We start from the raw sequence: 19,435 nt of genomic DNA on the forward strand, positions 1-19,435 counted from the left end.
AAGATATGAGGCAGAGTGACTTTTCAAAGATCACTTAATGGTGAAGTCAGGAAAAAATTACATCTGTAAAACAACACTGTGCATAATGCGTTCAAACATTTATTTGAATTTTGCTCTCAAAAGCAAACAGAAAAATTGCTGTTGCATCGGTGTAGAGTATTTTGGTATTTCTGTTGCATAAAGGCAGGAAAGATCATGAGCAATGAAAACAGTCGAGGGTCAGCTATGTTGTACACATGGCTGCGGAAAATGATCCTGTTACTGTTTCTTGGTCGTGGCCCGTCTTGACTCTCAACCACACTTTTTACCCACCGGGCACAGATCCGGGTGCTAGGACTGTTGACTCTGAAACAAAAGCAATACATGCAGGAACTGAAGTAACGATGATTCGAGTAAAAGCCGAGCGCTGAGTAAGAGACCCCGTCAGATTGCAAACCCGTGCTGGCACTTCCAGTAGCTGTGCTGGAACTGGGTGAGCAGGAGAAGGCACACGCTGCTTTTGGGGTGTGCTAAAGCCAGTGCACGCCGGTGGCTTTCAGTGCAGGCCGAACCGCAGGTGAAGCGAAGGCGGCCGTCACGCCCTGGCCCCGGCTGCGCTCTCCCCTGGCGCCGGGCGGTTTTCTCCCGCGTTTCCCAGCCCTCCGGCTCTGGCCGTCGGTGTTTTACTGCCAACGCGGCCATCGCGCTGTTCAACGGCCGGATCGCCCGGACAAGAAGCCTTATCTCGGGGAGGAGGAGGAGGGGAGAGGGAAGGGACACCCCAGAGCGGTTAAAACCAGCCGCCGGCTGCCTCCTGCCGCTGCTCCCGGGCGAAACGCCTCAGGCGCAGAGCCGGAGGCCGGTGGGCCCCGCCGCCTCCTGAGGGGACGGGGAGCGGGCGGGGCGAGGCCGACCCGCCGGCTGGCTCCCAGGGGCCGGTTTGAGGGTGGGGGGGGGGGGGAGCCGCCGGTATAAAGCGGAGCGGTGCCAACCCCGGCCCGGCGTGCCCGGGGTTCCCGCTGAGAGCAGGCGGCGGCCGGAGCGGGGCGGGGGGCGTCCCGCTGGTCTCGCGAGAGCGCCAGGCTCGGGCGGCGGGGCGGGCGGCGGCTCTCGCGAGAGCCGCGGCCCCGGACCCAACATGGCGGAAGGTAAGGGGGGGAGCCCGGGCGAGGGGCCGGGCGGGGCCGCGGCCGCCGGGTGCGCGGGTAGCGCCGCTGGCCGGGGTGGCTTCTCCGCTCGCAGGGGACCGGGGCAGCCTCCGTGTGGGGCTTCTGCTTTTTTCCTCTGTGGGACTGGCTCGGCCCTGCCCGCGGCGGGTGGGCCAGGCCGCCCCCGAGGTGAACGTGAAATTGGGGGGGGGGGGGGGTCTGCCCTGCCCGGGGCCGCGGGCTGGTACTCCCGGGGGTAGGGCGGGCCTGGCGTGGGCGCCTTTGCCCCTCAGGGAGGGGGATTTGGGGGGGTTGCTGTGGCTCTGGGCTGTAGTGGGTGGTGGGGAGCCAGCCGGGACGTCCCGCCGACTCCCTCCCCGCACTTCGCCGGTCAGGCGGGAGCTGCGGTGGGTGATGCCGCCTGTCCCGGGGCTGCCGGGACGAGGAGAGCCCGGCGCGGTCTGTCGGAGTCGCTGCGGGCGGCGGCTTTTCGTGGAGTAAGGCGGAGAGGCTGTGCTGCAGCCTCCGGGTCACTTGCTGCTGGGGGTCCCTTTGTCAAATTTGGGCTCTAATGAGATCTGCAGGACTCCTAGACTGCTCTTGTTTTGCTTGGAGGCTATCAGTTACACCATTTCGAAACTAATTTAACTGAGGTAATGGAATTTGAGAAGACACTTGGATTTTTACAGTCCTCCTTTCTGCAAGACAGAAGCTTCCTCTTTTCCTCCCTGGAGGGAACCAAGTCGGCAAACTGAGCTAAAATGCCCCAAGTTACAAAGGAGACGAAGGCTCTAACTTACAGTCTTAAAAGCACAGCCTTTGACTCTTGAAGTGCAACTCTCAGACAGTGGTAGAATTTTAAAACCACCTGTGGAAGATTAACTAGGATATAGCATATGCTGATCTTCTGGCATGCATCAGCCAAGAGGATGCTGCAGTCAAGCTGGTTTAATAAATCCTTAGAGCAACTCCTTACTTTTTGTGTGCTAAAGTACCACTGTTTCATATGTAGCTGGCTAGCCTCTTAGACTTGCTTTTAAGCCTTGGTGACCCAGTTCTGGTGGGCATTAGATGTCAAAGATGTCTTCAGGTGGTGAAACTTTTGCTACTGAGACCCGCAAGGACCTGAGGCTCTGGTTCAGTGTCCCGCTCTGCGGAATGAACCTGCAGCTGATGCAAGCCCTGTTTCAGACATCTATACTTATCAAAGATTCTTCCCTAATTCAAGTAATTCTCTGATCTTTTGGCTAAAGAAGGCACGTGACCAATGAGTGATCCTGCGTGAACAGGAGTAATAAGTTGGAGTTGTAGCTCTCCCCACTCAGTTTCTTCTGATATCTGGGTGGAGGGGCTCATTTTGTCCCTTCAAACAAGTAGCTATTTGCAGCAACGCTTCTCTAGTTAAGAACTGATGGTATTGGAGAGTCAGCTGAAAAGTGAAGGCTTATTAAGGAAGGGAGCTTGTCAAACTGTGGTCATCTGCTCAGAAGCTGAGTGCCTTTTTGTTTTGGAAGCATGGACTCTGTATGGAAGTCCTGAATTAGATTTATTGCAATTATTAGCTACAAATTGATTGAACAGTTTATAAAGAAAAGAGCCGAGCTTGCTTGTCTGATTTCTGTGAGAGTTCTGTACCACCAATACCAGAGGATACTAGGTTACATGCAGGCATGGGTAAAAATTGTTGGATTAATGCTTGAATCTAAAGCAATAGGAAGTATGCTGTAGCACTTTGGGATGGTTGTCAGGGTAAAGATTATAAGTGTGCAAAAATGAGGAGGAACAACAAAACAGCTTGTACAGCCTTGTGGAGGTGGGGGTCAGAGTGTGGAGCAGTGGATGAAGGACTTGAGGGGGTAAGGAAATATGTTTTTCTGAAATATTTCACTCGGGTCCACTTCATAAATAAACAAAAGCTTCTGTGACTGCTTTTGATGGGTGGGGTGGGCAGTGTAATGGGTTCCGCTAGACCTTCCCTCTAGTTTTTGGTACATGCTATCTGTCACCACACTGCCTGTTACCTCCCTGCTTATCTCTTTGGATTCAGCTATCTAGTTGCTCTTGAGTACTTTTGTGCCTTCTCCTATGAGAACATTTCAGTAGCCTTTTCTGAAGTCCTCTTTAATATCTTTGACATGGAACATAAACTTCTGCCTGTTCATGAGATGCTAGTCTATCTGCCAGAAAGCTGTTAACAACACTGCTTTTATTTTGTCTAGCCATCTGTTAACTCTGTACCTGGACTATGGGCTCAGAAAAGGAGTCACTTTGTGTATGCCTCTGCTGAACCCAGGCATCCTCTCACTGATGCATGTGGATTGATGTTTAGCCAGAGACTTACTGGTATCTTCCAGTGAGTCTGTCCTTTCAGTGTCTTGATGCAAAGAACTTCATTAGGTGTGTGCATGCATGCAGTAATTGTACATTATACTTGGGAGACAGTGAGGTGAATGGTCATACGTAATGTGGACTGGCAATAATATGTGCTCTGTCAAAGTGATTGCCAGCTTGAAGATACAATGGTCATTTTGCATTGATTTTTAAAAAGTGATGATACTTCTCCCTCCTTCCAAAATTGAGAACTGTAAATAGTAAGCCTGGAGTTGTGGTGCAACTTGTTTAAATAGAGGTAGTGCTTCTACCTGAGATCGAGCAGGTTTCACTTTTGAAGCAATTCTTATTAACTCTCCTATTAACTCTTTAAATGAACAGTATACAGAGAAAACTTGAAGCTTTGCTCTTTTGCAGTGAATGTTGATTAACTGGACATTGAGGACTGTCTTGAATGTGCACTTGAAATGTGCTGTAAGACAAATATTGTCTGCAAGTGTGCAGTAGTAGCTACTACACAACTGGTGTGCGTGGTGTTGTGTAGAATAAGAGAAACTCTTACTTTACAACTCTTGTAATTCTTACAATAAACAAATACCTATCAGTCCCTCTCACTGAGGTCGCAGGAAGCGTAGGCTGTCAATCTGACAACAACATTTTTCAAAGCTTCACTTCTTCGAGGTACTTTCACTGCCAGTAGTGATTGTCTTGGATTGCCCTGGAAGCAGCAGTAACAAACTTGATTGTTTGTTATGCATAAAGTCTGAGCTACTGCTGGTTGAGGGTTTAAGGTTCTGCATTGTGTCCTATTGACTTCAGAGTAATTTGGAGCCAGTGAGCTGACTTCGGTAAAATGACAGTATTTGAGATGTTACCTTCTGGTACTGATTCTTTATTCCCACCTTCACGCTCTGATTGCTTGACTGGAAGATGCAGTATTTCTTTAAGATTATATATGCTATGAGGTTCAGCAGGCAACTTCTTGTTCCTAGCATTTGAATTTGTATAGCACCTAAAAATCTCACTGTATGAACAGTGGTGGTGTTCATATACTGATTTTTGGCATGGTTCTTAAAGTGTCTTTCAGTCATCACTCTTGACTTCTATCAGACTTGTGCCCTCCCTGCTGTAGCAGTAGCACTTGCTTTGTGCCACCCTTGACATCTTCCTTATGAATCAGTTGGGAAGGAGCCGTTGCTCAAGAGACATGTCCTTCTAGCTCTGGGAACACTGAAACTGCATTTATCTTCAGATAGAAAGACCAGAGCAGAATTTCAAACCCTCTTTGAGGGTTGGTAGGGTGTTGGTAGCACAATTCTGAAATCATAGTATATTTCAATAGAATAAGGAAAGTATCCCAAAGGAGATGATACCTATTAATTTCTAAAGGATGAAGCTAAATAAAAGGCTGCTGAAGGAAGTACACTGCCAAACCTGCTTAAGTAGTATTAACTGAAGAGTAAAATAGGGTAAATTACTTTCTGATTATCCATTACAGTAATTGTTAAGTTAAAAGACTTACGAGGGAGTGTTTGCTGCAGCAGTCCATAGATGAAAGACTAAATGAGGCATTCTGTCTGCAGCTGGGCAAAAGCAGGATGCTCTGCCCTGGGGACCTGTGTTGGAGCAAGGCCAAGGTCAGCTATGCTGTTGAACTTTTCTAGAGAAGAAAGAAGAAAACACTGGTCAATAGAGCTCGGTTTCTCATTGTTTGTAGTAGTGACTTGCATTTAGTAAATAATTGAGAAGAATTGTTGAACAGTGAATTCCTGGCTGGTAGGGAGTAATCTTATAGGAACTTTCCTCCTTAAAATCATTGGTTAGCTTCCAAATTTCTCCTCCCTGCCCCCTCTCATTTTAGGACTGGTTTTGGATTTGTACCTTATTCAGAAGATCAACTTAATGATGGGGGGAAACAAGCACAGTGATTGAAAGCTACATATAGTTTGTGCAACTAATTCATAAATAAGTATTCATAAGTTGGACTGTTTTTAAGCACCTGTACAGATGTTTCCTTCTAGTGGTGCGGTAGAGGTTTTTCATACAGGTGGCCTGGGTTGAGTTCAGTGAACTAAGTTAGCACAGCATGTTGTGGAGTGACCATTTAAGTGTGGTGGAAAAGCAGGTTCTGCAATGGGATGGAAATACTTGACTGGGGATCAGATTTCCAGGTGCTCTTGCTGTGCTACTCCTGATTTGAGATAGCTACCATGGACCTGACTCTGCACAGTGATGCCTTGTCAGTGCAGTGCCTCCAGTGGAGGAATGTGTGTGTGCCAGTAGCAAGTAGAGTTTTATATATATTTTTGATTGGCCTTTAAAACATAGATTCTGGGGAGAATCTGTTTTCCACCCTGTCCATTTCTTAAAGAGTGTCTTAGCTGACAGTGTGAGGAGTTCTAAACAGGTCAGTTAAGTACTCTGAGGCAGATATGGTATGTCAGCAACTGTTCTAATACTCACTTGTGATTGATGCCTCAGCTGTGAAGTCAAACAGCATCTTAACTGAAAAAATGGGTAAGAACCAAAGAGTTAGTCCTCTATACCACTGTAATTCCCACAGTCAGACTCTCATGCTTTTAGAAATCTTGTGGCATTCCTGATTGGACAGGATTCAGGAACTTGTAAGTGGCTTCTATCACTGTTCTGATTATTTTCGATGTGTTTATGGCTAGCAATGATGTAAAATAAAAGATTTAATATTGGGGGGTGAGACACTCAAGTAGCGTGAAAGAGGAGAGACTCTTACTGGAGTGTTCTGTGATTAAATGAGATGTGTAATGTGCTTGTAGGGTTAAGTTACCCACAGATGCAAAAAAAAGGTGTGCATGTTTCAACCTTGTAGTAACACTGTGTGCCTCTGCAGAGGAGGTGGCCAAGCTGGAAAAGCACCTGATGCTTCTCCGCCAGGAGTATGTAAAGCTGCAGAAGAAACTAGTTGATACAGAAAGGAGATGCAATCTTCTGGCTGCTGAGGCTAACCAAGACAATGCCAGTGACACCTTCATCAGTCGACTTCTTGCCATTGTAGCTGAACTCTATCAGCAGGAGCAGTACAGGTAAGAAATCCCCCTTTGGGCGAAGGGCTATTACAGGAACCTTTGACTTTGCAGTAGGTACTAGTCTTAAACAAGGAAAATTCTTTCTCTACTGCCTGGTATGAATAGGGTCCACAGCTGCAGTTGGAAGAGAATGCTAAGGTCAGGTAGCATACTGAATCCAGTTTTTGAATCAAGAGCTCTAAGTAGAAGTTTATCTCTGAGGCTGACATTTAAGACAAGTTTAAAGAAAACTGACCATTTTCACTGTCAACAGCAAAGCTCCCTTTGAACAGAAGTAATTTTAAACTGATCTATATGTAGCTGATGGATTAATTGGATGATTATCTACTACAGACTGGAAAGATCTCCTTTCTTGAAAGGATATGTCCTTGAGACCAGTTCTGTATTCCTGTTGTATGTGTAAAGAAGCCTGATTAAATTGGCTTGTCTGATTGTATGATGTAACAGGTCTTAGACAGTGATCTGTGTGACTTAGTGGTATAAACGATATTGTATCTTTGAATCTCAACACAAAATTAGGTTTAATGGTTTCTTTTCCACAGGCACATTAAGGATCACCTTCAATACTGTAGATGCCTTCACTGATTTAGTTCTGAGATTACAATGACACTTATCAATTTCTTTGCTATTACTGAAAGCAACATAGTGTCAATATAGTAAAGGAGTTCAGTCAGGTAAGGGGAGAGTACATAGTTTTGTTTAAAATTTCCTTCCCCTAACACCTCTTCATGAGCCTCCCTGAGAAAAGGCTCTGTGCCTGGCGAGAACTTATTATAGCATGCTGGGTAAAAGATTTGTTAGGTAGCATATGTCAGATGAGTTGGATCACTTCATTTCTGTTCAGCATATGAGTTTTAAAGGCGTAGAATAGAATAGTGGTCTAAAAGGACGTACAAGTCATAAAATGAGAAAGGTAAGTTTAAGTGCAAGTTTAACATCTCTGTATTTTGTACTGTAGTTTATAGCAGTGCTTTGATTTAGAAAATGGTCTGGAAAGTACTCCTACACAGTCAGAACATTTGCAAGCTATGGGACTTTAAAATAAACAGGGTAGGTACTTTCTAACTACAAAGGATAACCTGGTGTTAAAGGGGTCAGGATGAAATCAGTGTTCTTGACAGCTGGTCTCCTGGGAACTGGGGATTCTTGGAGTCTGCCTTAGACTACTGTCAAACATTGTTTGTTCTGTTGCTGGTCTTGCCTGAAACCATTGGTGCTTAGCTGACAGTATTAGTATGGACACTGCAACATAAATATTTAACCTCAAGATTGTTGGATTTCCCTGTTTTCTACAATAATTCCCTTGCAGTTTATTCCAAAAAGGTTAACCTCCCCACACCCCCAATGCTTTAAATACTAATGACTCATTGCATTTTTCCCTAGAAAAATAAGAATTGTTGTTTGGCAACACGTTCTACTTAACCATTGAAACGTGTTTTGATGTCTCAAACAACTTGAACCTAAATGTGGATACCAGGACATAGATACTATGGAGATGCTGAATCTGTATGTATCTAAGCACAGGGGAAGTCTGTGTTATACATGTATATGCTTTATTCCTCTTATCAGTGATCTGAAGATAAAGGTTGGGGACAAGCACATCAGTGCTCACAAATTTGTCTTGGCGGCACGCAGTGATACTTGGAGTCTTGCCAACCTTGCCTCAACAGAGGAGCTGGATCTGTCAGGTCAGTCATTGCTTATAATATGATGCTTTGATTGTTTTTAGGATGACTGAAAGGGCCTGTTGGGGAAAGGTTACTTATGTACCTTTCAGACTGCTACTGTCCACAAAAAGTGGTGCTTAATCCATTAATTATGGAGCTCTGTCTCTGAAACATGGTAGTACGCTTGTGAACTTGGTGCTAGTGCTAGTTAAATCAATAACCTACCTTCTTTCTCTTTAATGAACAGGGGTTGAGAATGGTGGCCTGTTTGTCTTTTCTAGAGTCAACTAAACATAATGAAAAACAAATCTATATGGAGGAGCTTGACTTCTTCCTTTCTAAGGACAGGGCTTTTTGAGGTAGTGTGCATAATTTCTCTGAAGTGTGTCATGGAAATACCTTGCTTCTTGTTAACATAGTGTGTGTGAAATGAATACAAATACTGATGTGTTATTAAAAAGCTATTTGCTTTGGCACTTTGATACCTTTGCAAAATAGGCGAGGAAGAGAAGTTTTCTGAAAGTCTTCTACAAGATGGTGTTTTGTCCTGCTGTAGCTGTTTCTCTGGCATGTACTTACACTGGGCAGTGTTTCTGCAGATCGAACCTCTTGACAGGCTTTTCTTCTGTACTTAACAGAATAAGAGTCTTATACAATTAATTTGTGAGCAATAAAAACAGGCATGAAGTTAAGCAGGTTTGCTGGCTGGCATGTTGAATATTAAGCATTGGCTTCACTTTCTGCACTTAATCTTATTATGAATCCTATGTGCAGGCAGACGGGAAAGAAGCAAGTCACAGCAAGCTAGTTTTATGAGACAGCATAGGCTTTCTTGCAAAAGGATTTATGGATCTTTCTACAGCCACAAAAAACAGATGCCAAGGAGTTTTTAAATTGAGTGCTGTGCTAACAGAAGATTATTACTGAAAAGCTCTTATGTTAATTGTACTTTCATTGCAAGTGGCAGTCCATAGCATTTCTAGCTCCACATTGAAGCTAATCTGAGAATCTCAAATGTAACTGCGGTCTTGCATGTTTAGCAATGCAAGCACTTCCTATTACAGAATGATGCTTAAAATACGTGCTAGTAAATGATACTTTCCACTGTGTAAAATTGAATTCTTTATAAAATTTGATAAATGGCAAAAGGATTAATTAAGTTATGGAATAGTTGTAGCAAGCAACAAGCTGTTCCCTAAAAACTGTTAGGGTTTTCTTAAGAGGTTCTTCTGAATAACTTGCAAGCTAAGATTGCCTGAATCCTAACTTCAAAATATAGGCAGCATTTAAAATTGAGTGTTTTTAGAGTTCATGTAATCTGCAGAATTTTCTACTCTTTAAGAAGGGTAGAAGGAGATGAACACAGGCTCTCTTGTCAGGAGGGAGAAAATGAACTCTTACCTCTGCCAAGGCAGAGCTGATATTACAGCTCAAGTAGGCTTTCTGATTACTTCAAGCTTGGCGAAAGATACTTGTCTTACTAAAACCTTCTGTTTCTTAGGAGGCAGTCTACATGCTATGCCAAGTAGTTGTCTGGTATTCTGCAAATAATCTGGGGCAACCCTCCATGTGAAGGAGATGTTTTAGGATGGGTGTTTCAGTGTCTTAAATGTGTATGTTTTCATTTTAAAACCAAACAAAATGGCTTCAGGGACTAATGTTATTTTTCTAAATGAATGGTATTTTTTGTTGTAATTGGTTTGATAGTACACTATGGAGTAATTCTCGTCTACATCCCTGTAAGCAGGTTTGTCACTATACTTCAGACTAGGTGACAAAGGTCCCTGGTCATTGGGCTTCTGTATCTTGTGTCCTGTGGTGTAGGTTTCTATCTTTCTTGCTGTGTAAAAGCATAAGGCTTTTGATTAGTGTTGTAAACACTTGAAATCTAACCAGCTGCTTAGACTCTTTTGCACCTTTCCTAGAAATGGTTCACAGCAGTTTTAACTACTTTGTAGTCATTACCAAGGTGTAAGTACCTTTATTGGAATGCAACAGTTCATAACATATGGCTCTGATATCAAAGAAGCAGGATTCTTAAATCAAAAAGGGAATTTGTGCTTGTCAAATGTAGATGTGGGTTTAGCCATATGTGAGGTACCAAAGACTTTAAAGGGGCATCGCTGGCCTCTAAATATGCAATATCTGTGTAGCAAGTAGGAGATGTTAGAGGGGTCCCTGCATTCTGTACAGTGTTCCAATGGAAAAAAGATTTTCTTGCTTGGTGCCAGCATTGTTACTAGCTTCAACTTCTGAGCAGTTTTGCCTCTGTTTTGACACTTTGATTGAATTAAAGCCATACAGTTTCAACGAGGCTATCTTTTTTCCATGGTAGCTGTGACTTTAACAGTCAGAGGAATAGTAGCTACTTGAACAGGTGATTGTTGTTTGGGTATTTTATTAATCCCTGTTGCTCCCTGTACCAGATGCTGACCCAGAGGTAACCATGGCAATGCTGCGGTGGATCTACACAGATGAACTTGAGCTAAGAGAAGATGATATCTTCTTGACAGAGCTCATGAAACTAGCTAATAAATTTCAGCTCCAGCTACTTAGGGAAAGGTGAGTCTTGGTAAATACAGTGGATCTTCTTGAACTGTTCAACCTTGTTTGAATAGAAATAAGGTGACAGCTGCTGGCAATTGGATAAAATTTTGCCTTTTCAAGGTCTTGAGCTTTTAATAATACAGTATGACATTCAGTTTATCACAGGAAATGGAGCCTTGTACTACAGTTAAACTATAGCAGTTTTTCTTATAGCTTTTATGTTTGCTTTCCAGTTCTTCTCCCAGTCAAACTAATAACCCTAATTTGGCATTAAGATGAAGTAGAGATCAGTATATTAGTAACAAGCTCTGGAGAGTTGCAGGAAAGGAATTGTTAGAGAATGCTAGGAAGAGTCAATAGCAAGGAGTCTGCAATATTAAAATACCACAGGTGAAATTTATTTTAACTTAAATACCTGTTCTGTGTATCTTGGCAGCTTTTCTTCATAAAGAAGGTTAAAATAACAGTACAATATTTTGCTATTTTGAGGAGATTATGATTACACCATTCTAGTAGGGGCTAGGTTGTTATCTTGAATGTTTAGAATGCTCTAAATAACCATTTAGAGTTAGTGAGAAGCCCGAATGTACAACTTCGTTTTGCGCAACTTTGAAGCCTTGAATTTAGTCGAAGTACCCTTTGATATAATCTTTTGCCCAAGGAGTGTCTGGGGCTGTAGCAGTACATGGCACTTGTAATCTATAATTTAAGTGTGACTCAACATGAAGCAAACTAAATTGCTCTCAATTCTTCAGACTAAAGAAGCTGACATCTCTAAGGTCAGTGCTAGAATTGCCTTCAAGCTTTGTACCAGCCTAAAACTGTCTGCATGTTGTTGTACTAGCTAAACATTCCTCAGCTGTTGTCTGGTCATGGTAGTCTAGTGACAAGTCCATGTACGTATGCTACTAGTAATTATTAGATGTCTTGCTAGGTATCTGCACCTGGTGACAAGTATTTCATTTTTGGGTCTTAATATCTGCTTGGAAATCACTGGTATGTTTATCTTTATTTTGAGGTACTTGGATTTTCTTCCCATAAACTCAAACTAATAGCTTCACACCTATAAAGATTAGGTGGATCTGCTTATCCCTTCTCTTTATTAAACGAATAGCTATATCTGGCTTGCCTGTTTGTAGCTTTGGCACAAAAGCTGCTTGTGATCACTATAGTACTTCTAAAGAATAGACATCTTCCCTACTTCATAACAGTCAATGAACTCCAGTTTGTTCCTTTGGGAGAGCTAGGATGTCTGTCTCCACTTGCAGGATCCTGCAGTGTGTGTTGTTATGGGACCTTAGCTTAGATGGACTCTAATAGGAGTCTGCTCTTAAGGAAGCTGTGTTACAGGGCTTCTGATTGAAGTATGTTTATGCTGCTTAGCCTTATAGTAAGACCATTTTCTACTGGCATCTAGGAAAAGGAGTATTTAGGACCCTGTTACACCATGGGAGAGTGATTACAGTAAAGCTGTTTCCTGATTACTGAACACTGGCTTTCCTATTTTGACAGATGTGAAAAAGGAGTTATGTCACTAGTTAATGTCAGGAACTGCATTCGTTTCTATCAGACTGCTGAGGAGCTGAATGCTAGCACTCTTCTGAACTATTGTGCTGAGATAATTGCTAGTCACTGGGTAAGTACTGTCAGAAGCAAGAGGAAAAATGTTTGCAGAGTATAGGAACTTAATCAGTAAAATTTTGCTTAACTTGCTATACTATCTAACCTCAGGAGTATCTCTTGGTATGATAGCATTCAAGCATTCCAGTTGGGATGGGTATTACATGGGCTCCTGATAACTTTCAGTGACTCAGGTGACCTATTATGCTGACCCTTATATGTTTGCAGAGAGCAGCAGTTTTATCAAAAAGCTGTCAAATCTGCCTGCCCTGCTGCCTGGTGTGAGTGAAGGGGCTGCTTCTGAGGCAGGAGTGACACTTCCCTTCCCGTCTGTCTCAGTTACCTTTATTTTATAATATGTGCTTTTGACACTGTGTGTTATTTGGTATTCTCTACAATACTAATTCATAATTATATATTTGAAACAAAGCATTTTAAATGGCTTCTTATCTAAGATTTTGTTTGTTGTCTTTAGAGGTTATGTCCGTTGTCTATCTTGGTGTGAATGTCTTGACTGGGGGAAGCAGCTTATAGCCTGAGGAGTTGTTCTGTTCATTGGAAATACTTCACTGTAAAAAGCGTCTTACTTTCCTAAACATGAGTCAAACCAAAGGGGCAGTATTCTAATAAGCAAGAGGATTGTTTATTAAATCTGGACTTGGGACTGTTTAGAAGTTCACCCATAGTTGGTCTCTGTCTATACACATCACAAATCCCAGGCCTGCTTTTACTTCTAAAAATAATCCACAGAAGCCAGGGAAGAGTTTATTTTCTGTAATGGAGGGAGTGGCAAGGAGTTTTGCAACTGACTTGGGAGTTTCACTGGCTCTGATCTGTTATTTTGAGGAAAGTTTGAGTAACTTAGTAGTGGATTAGCCTTGAAAATAAGACTTGTCAACAGCAGACTAGTGTGTGGGGTTTAGGTTATTCTAAATCGAAAATGCATCATCCAGATGTGGATGTGTCATTGTTTGGCTAATGCAAAAGCAGGGGGAAGTGCTTTGACATGACATAAAAAAAAATATTCTTGTATCTGAACCTGCAGGCCAGCCATTTTAACTCTTTCATGCTTCTGCCTCGTAACTTTTGACACTGTATTCTACCTGGAAATGAGGCTGTTTCTGTTTAGTCAAATGAGCACTAGCTCAAATCTAAGGTCTTCCTACTTCTAAGTTTCTGTTTACTTTTATTCAGAGTTTTTTCAAAGTTCTGTGGAGTTGTCAGTCTTCAATAGTTATAGGCCTTTTTGTCAGTGTTGTGGTTTAACCCAAGCCAGCAACTCAGTCCCATACAGCTGCTCACTCCCTCCTCCAGGTGGGATTGGGGAGGGAATTGGAAAGGTAGAAGTGATAAAACTTGTGGGTTGAGACAGTTTAATAGGTAAAGCAAAAGCCACATGTGCAAACAAGGAATTAATTCACTGCTTCCTATCGGCAGGCAGGTGTTCAGCCATCTTCAGGAAAGCAGGGCTCCATCATGTGGAATGGTGACTTGGGAAGACAAAATGCCATCAGTCTGAATGTCCCCCCCGTCCTCCTTCTTCCCCCAGCTTTATAGGCTGAGCATGATGCCATATGGTCTGGAATATCCCTTTGGTCAGCTGGGGTCAGCTGTCCCAGCTGTGTCCCCTCCCAAATTCTTGTCCCCCCGTCGTGTCGTCCCCCCCCCCCGCCCCCAGCCTCCTTGCTGGTGGGGTGGGGTGAGGAGCAGAAGAGGCCTTGATGCTGTGTAAGCACTGCTCACTGCTCAGCAGTATCTACAACATCCCCGTGTTATCAGCACTGCTTCCAGCACAAATCCAAAATGTAGTCCCATACCAGCTACTGTGAAGAAAATTAACTCTATCCTGGCCAAAACCAGCACAGTCAGAAAATGCTAATCTGTCATTTAAGTTCAGATAGAGAATTAGAGACTAGATGTTAATCTGCTATAATGTCTGGTAAAATGCTAGTTTTCCATGTCTGTAGACGAAAGGTAAGAAAAATTTAACTGGAAACTAAAGTGTAACTCACTTCTTGAGTGTTTCTTCCTAGTCTTTAAAGGCTATCTTTGATTGTTCCTGCTTGTTATGATGTTATCAGAATGGAGCTTTTAACTGAACTTGTTTTGTGAATGTCATAATTACATTGTGCAACGCCTTGTTGATAAATAAAACGGGATTGCTTACCCTTTTCTCTTTTATTGCTTCTAGGATGACTTGCGTAAAGAAGACTTCAGTAGCATGAGTGCTCAGTTATTGTATAAAATGTTCAAGTCAAAGACAGATTATCCTTTGCATAAGGCTATTAAAGTTGAGAGAGAAGATGTAGTCTTTTTGTATCTTATTGAGATGGATTCACAGGTATAATGAGACTTACTTGACCTATTTTCTAGAATTTGGTGTTTCAAATAACTAGTTTCTAACTACCAGTCTTGATTTTTTTTTTTTGTCACTAATTCTTATTTGCATGTTTATCACTGCCATAGCTACCTCTATGTATGTAATGGAGGTCTGGTGGTAACAACTCCATAAAGACATAATTCAGAAATGATTCATAACATTTCTAAAACACCTTGCGTGCAAAAGATCATGTCTAATAAAATCCAGTACCTGATAATGCTATATACATCTAAAGCTGAGTTGTGTCATAGTCAACTTGGCTGCTTCATGGCAGTTCAGTAAGCATCATTTCTTTGAACAAATGCTTTTCCTCTTTTACTGCATGTTTGAAGTAACAGGTGTTCTGTTTGGATGAACACTCTAAACAACTAGCAAATAAGTTGTCCCCCTTGTTGGGGGATGGAAGAATTATTCAAGTATTAATTATCAAGAATTATTGAATTAGTCCTTTAAGATGCCTCAAATCCTAATTGGAAGCTGGGACTGTAGCAGTATTTAGCACACTTAGGTGCTAATCCAATTGGGATTTGAAGTATCTTAAAGGAATAATTGAATAATTCTTCCTAGTTCTATGTTGAATATGCCTAAATAGGCAGCATCCTTTAAGAGTGTAGTAGTCTTGCTTCTTGTGAGTTAAACAAGGCTTGCAAACAGAACTCCTGTTTTCTTATTGAACAGTTCTGAGTAGACTCGCATGTGGTGATGCTAGTCTTCTAATTGTTTTACTGTGTAAAATGCACTTACCTAAATGCAGCACTAGTATTTTGCATTAGAGCTGAAGGCCTAGCATTATGGTAGTTGGAATGGGCTGTTAAAATATTATGTTGGGCTGGTGAACCTACCTCTAATGTCAATTGACTGAATTTGTGTTGTAGCTTCCTGGGAAGCTCAATGAATTGGATCACAATGGAGATCTTGCTTTGGATCTAGCCCTTGCCCAAAGATTGGAGAGTATTGCAACTACACTGGTCAACTACAAGGCTGACATAGATAGAGCAGACAAGAGAGGCTGGAGTCTATTACATAAAGCCATCCAAAGAGGTAAGTAAGCAGGATATGAAGCCTTGTTAACTTGCAGTTGTTCCCAGTGTGGAATATATGTTCCAAAGTCTGTTCCTGTGTCACTCTGTAGTTGACACTTCAGTTAGAAAATTGTAGTCAAGGATGAACTTTATCCTATTTCTTTCTTTCTTTAAACTTAAAAACAAACTCTTATTTGGGATCTGAAAGCTAGCCTGCTGGCTGGTGAATGAAACTTACACTACATGACATCAGAAGCAATCTAGTAGAGTAATGTCTGCTAAAGGAAGAAATGTAGGGAGATACTGAGAATATTCTAATTTGACAACACAATGTTTTTCTGACAAATAGTTGAATCAAACATGACAGCCTAATCACAAATTAAGATGAAGCCTTTTTTCTAGACCTGTGTTGAATGCAACATATGCTTCTTTGTGATTATGGTTAACAGCAAGGGTCCTTGCTACTGGACGGCAGTTTTAGGGGAGGGGAAAACTGACTGGGAGAAGATGAGGTGCAGGTGGAGGTGCTTCTGTGCCAGTGTGAATATCTTCAAAGCTCCAGTGGATAGTAGCATAGTTATCAGAGTGAAGTCTGAGTACAACTACATGATTATCTTGAGCTGTTCTCCACCTTAGAGTGGAAAATGCATCTTATGAGAACTGGAGCACAGTAGGACCTGGTTGCCATGGCCACAGTGTTCTGAAGGCTTTGGAGCAGCATCATCTTGGCTGATGGCCAAAGTCTGGTAAAAATCTGTAGTGAATGCCTTGTGCTACTAGTTGCCTGCAGTGATATCTCTGGCAGCTCTTTCTGTTCCAGAAACCCAAGCACAACAGGAATTGTACCTATGACTGGACCTCATGGGTATTGTAGTGCTACAAATTAAAAGCATGAGTTTATTTTTAACAGCAAGCTCTTCTGGACTCTTAGAAGTAGTTTAAGTTTTGTAAACTCAGCATACAGCTCCCAACTTCTTCCTTTAATCTCCTACGTATCTAAACAGGGTAATGCTGGTGTCTGATCCTGTGAATGAAACTTCAGCAGCAGGAATAGGAGGCCTTCTAGGCATAGGTCAGTGTTATGATGGCTGCAGCCCTATAAAGCACTAGAAAGATTGCAGCAGGCTGCTCTTCATACTTAATACTAGCATTTGTCCTCTAGTTCTAATGTCTGCTTCCAGTCTAAGCTAGAGCTCTGAGAATGAATGCTTGCTTTTCAGTAACCAAAGCTTCAGTGAATTAATTACTGTTAACAATCACATGTTCTGGAAATGGAGCTAAAGCAAATTGTCTGAACTTGCCACATGATTCTTACTTCCTATGATCACTGGCGAGTGGGGGAATGTTAGATATGGAAATCAGAAAGTGGGATTTTAGTTTTTACTGGCAGAGATGATACAGCAATCTGTATTGCCTAAACAGCTGAACAGTCATCTTTGTTCTCCAGTCTTGCATTCAGGACAAGCAGCTTGTGAATATATCTATTCAAAGTAGTCTCTGGAGTAAGGGAGACTTGTATTATCCTGAAGTCATTCTCTGCATCTTGGTGTTTCAAGTCCAAGGTTTCATGTACTGAAGTGGGCTTAAGTTCTGACTTCTGAGAAGCTCTCAACAGGGAGTTCTTAGGAATGCTGTACATGGTGGGTCCTAACTGTTGAAGCCCTTACCCTATATATAATGGAGCCCAAACTTTCAAGAGCAAAGTCTGTGTTATTGCTTGTTTATGTAGCAAGACTGAACAGATGATGACTAACTTCAACTACACACTTTTGACTGATGCCCTGGAATAGTACCTTTTGTTCAAAAATTAGTTATATATTTAGTATCATGATTTGTCCGATTGTGCATTAAAGCAGCAATGGATTTATCTTGATAGAGGAACTAGCAAACTCAGTATCACCATAACAAGTAAACTAGTGTGTGAACTTGAGTGACATGTAACCTCTGGGCAAAACACTTTTTCCAAGGGGTTGTTATGAAATCTTTTAATCCTGACTTTGCAGTGGAGTGTACTTGAAGTTACCTATTGCTAAGGCATTCTAAGAGCAGACACTTGGAGTGATTGTATGGTATGGAGGGAAATCATGTGTATCCATTTTCTGGACTTGTATAAAGTATATAGGGTATATAAAGTATCTATCCATAAATAACCTTGCTTTGTTTCACAAAAGGAGATAAATTTGCTGCAAACTTTCTCATAAAAAATGGTGCCCGTGTGAATGCTGCTACATTGGGAGACCAGGAGACTCCTCTGCACCTTGTGGCATCATACAGCCCCAAGAAGCATTTGCCAGATGTCATGGCAGAGATGGCACAGATAGCAGAGTCCCTCTTACAGGCAGGAGCCAATCCAAATATGCAAGACAACAAAGGAAGGTAAATACTGGGTCAAGTAAAGTCTGCTACCATTTTAACAGATAATGCAGTAGTGATTAGATGCAGCCTGCTAAGAACTTGCTCAGGTCTGACAGCAAAGCACAGGTGATCCTGGAAGCAGGAGAGGTGAATTCATTAATCCAGTTTGATACCTGTGGGTAGCACTCAAAGCAGAAAGCTGTGCAGGCTGAATGGTACCCTGTCATGACTAGTTAAACATAGCCCAGCTATAGAAAGCTGGGGTGAGTTGATTGTGTCAGAACACATGGCACATAATTAATTTGCCTTTATTGAATCACTGAACAGTAAAGCAAGCTAACTAAAATGACAAACAGTATTCCTGAAAGGTACTTCTCTTTGAAGCTGTCAGTGGAACTGAAATTATCTTAAAGAGCTAGTGTCTGCATTGTGTTTATCTGAAGTGTAGGGCCTGTAAACTGCTTTATGGGTTAGGTTGGGCAAACAAGTACATAAAATGACATAGAAGACTTAGAGTATATCAGCTAGTCAGTTCTGATAGGTCAAGCTCTTGTGCTTTTTCCCTAAAGGTTAGCTCTTATATTAGTGTAAACAGTTGCTTACTACTAAATTAACTGGAATCATGTCCACTAAAAGGGTAGATTGCTCTTTCAAGAGGTGCTTGTGCCTTTCTGAAAGCAGAGACAAGAGTTAACCCCATAAATCTGTAGGGTCATGTTGGTGACCATGGACAAAATCTTAAGTGTCTCCTTATTACTAATGTAACTCTACTTTGCTCCAATTACAGGACCCCATTACATGTCTCAATTGTGGTCAGGAATGAACCTGTATTCAGTCAGCTTCTCCAGTGCAAACAGTAAGTATCACTTAAATACACTGAGGGTACCTTGTACAGTGAAGATATGAAAACTGGTTTAACAACTCTTCAATGCCTTTTTGCTTTACAATAAGGCTAGCAATAGGCATGGGATGCAAAAGTGTAAAGGCTTTGCATAACTTAAGATGCCAGAAGCCAAGTAAGTTTTTGCCCTACTGTAAAGAGGAAGCAAATGGCACCTCTGTTTTTCAAAGAGGGCTAGGTGAAATGTAGCAATAACTTCATTTGTAGTGGAGCTAAAAGGAGTAATAAGACTCTTAAAATGTCTGAATATGTTCTTGAGTTCAACTTGGGTTCTGCTTAAAGCTAATACAGGTGATTTCTTAGGGTGATGAAGCAGAATACTTCATTTAACTTGGTTTCTTTGTAGTTGAATTTGCATTTCTTGTACACAGTTTACTCAAATACAAGAGGATTTGCCTCTGTTACATGTAGTGGGAGCCCAAA

At 42.0% G+C, this 19,435-nt stretch overlaps 1 protein-coding gene across 4 annotated transcripts in view; it reads left to right on the forward strand.

Moving 5' to 3' along the window:
• Nucleotides 1–1,044: 1,044 nt before the first annotated feature.
• The window catches only part of ANKFY1 (ankyrin repeat and FYVE domain containing 1), a 34,518-nt gene continuing 16,127 nt past the window's right edge, over nucleotides 1,045–19,435 (forward strand). For 2 of the 4 annotated variants that reach the window (XM_010573499.1, XM_010573501.1), the window contains exons 1-9: nucleotides 1,045–1,127; nucleotides 6,325–6,517; nucleotides 8,090–8,208; nucleotides 10,614–10,749; nucleotides 12,247–12,370; nucleotides 14,546–14,695; nucleotides 15,610–15,775; nucleotides 17,928–18,132; nucleotides 18,899–18,967. In XM_010573499.1, the coding sequence (XP_010571801.1) occupies nucleotides 1,118–1,127; nucleotides 6,325–6,517; nucleotides 8,090–8,208; nucleotides 10,614–10,749; nucleotides 12,247–12,370; nucleotides 14,546–14,695; nucleotides 15,610–15,775; nucleotides 17,928–18,132; nucleotides 18,899–18,967 (1,172 nt within the window). In that variant the 5' untranslated portion in view covers nucleotides 1,045–1,117. Of the gene's footprint in view, nucleotides 1,128–6,324; nucleotides 6,518–8,089; nucleotides 8,209–8,434; nucleotides 8,547–10,613; nucleotides 10,750–12,246; nucleotides 12,371–14,545; nucleotides 14,696–15,609; nucleotides 15,776–17,927; nucleotides 18,133–18,898; nucleotides 18,968–19,435 lie in introns of those variants that run through there. The other 2 variants (XM_010573500.1, XM_010573502.1) reach the window with 2 other exon arrangements.

The sequence above is a fragment of the Haliaeetus leucocephalus genome, unplaced genomic scaffold (genome assembly GCF_000737465.1).
Source record: "Haliaeetus leucocephalus isolate CR32 unplaced genomic scaffold, Haliaeetus_leucocephalus-4.0 Scaffold395, whole genome shotgun sequence".
Lineage (NCBI taxonomy): Eukaryota > Metazoa > Chordata > Aves > Accipitriformes > Accipitridae > Haliaeetus > Haliaeetus leucocephalus.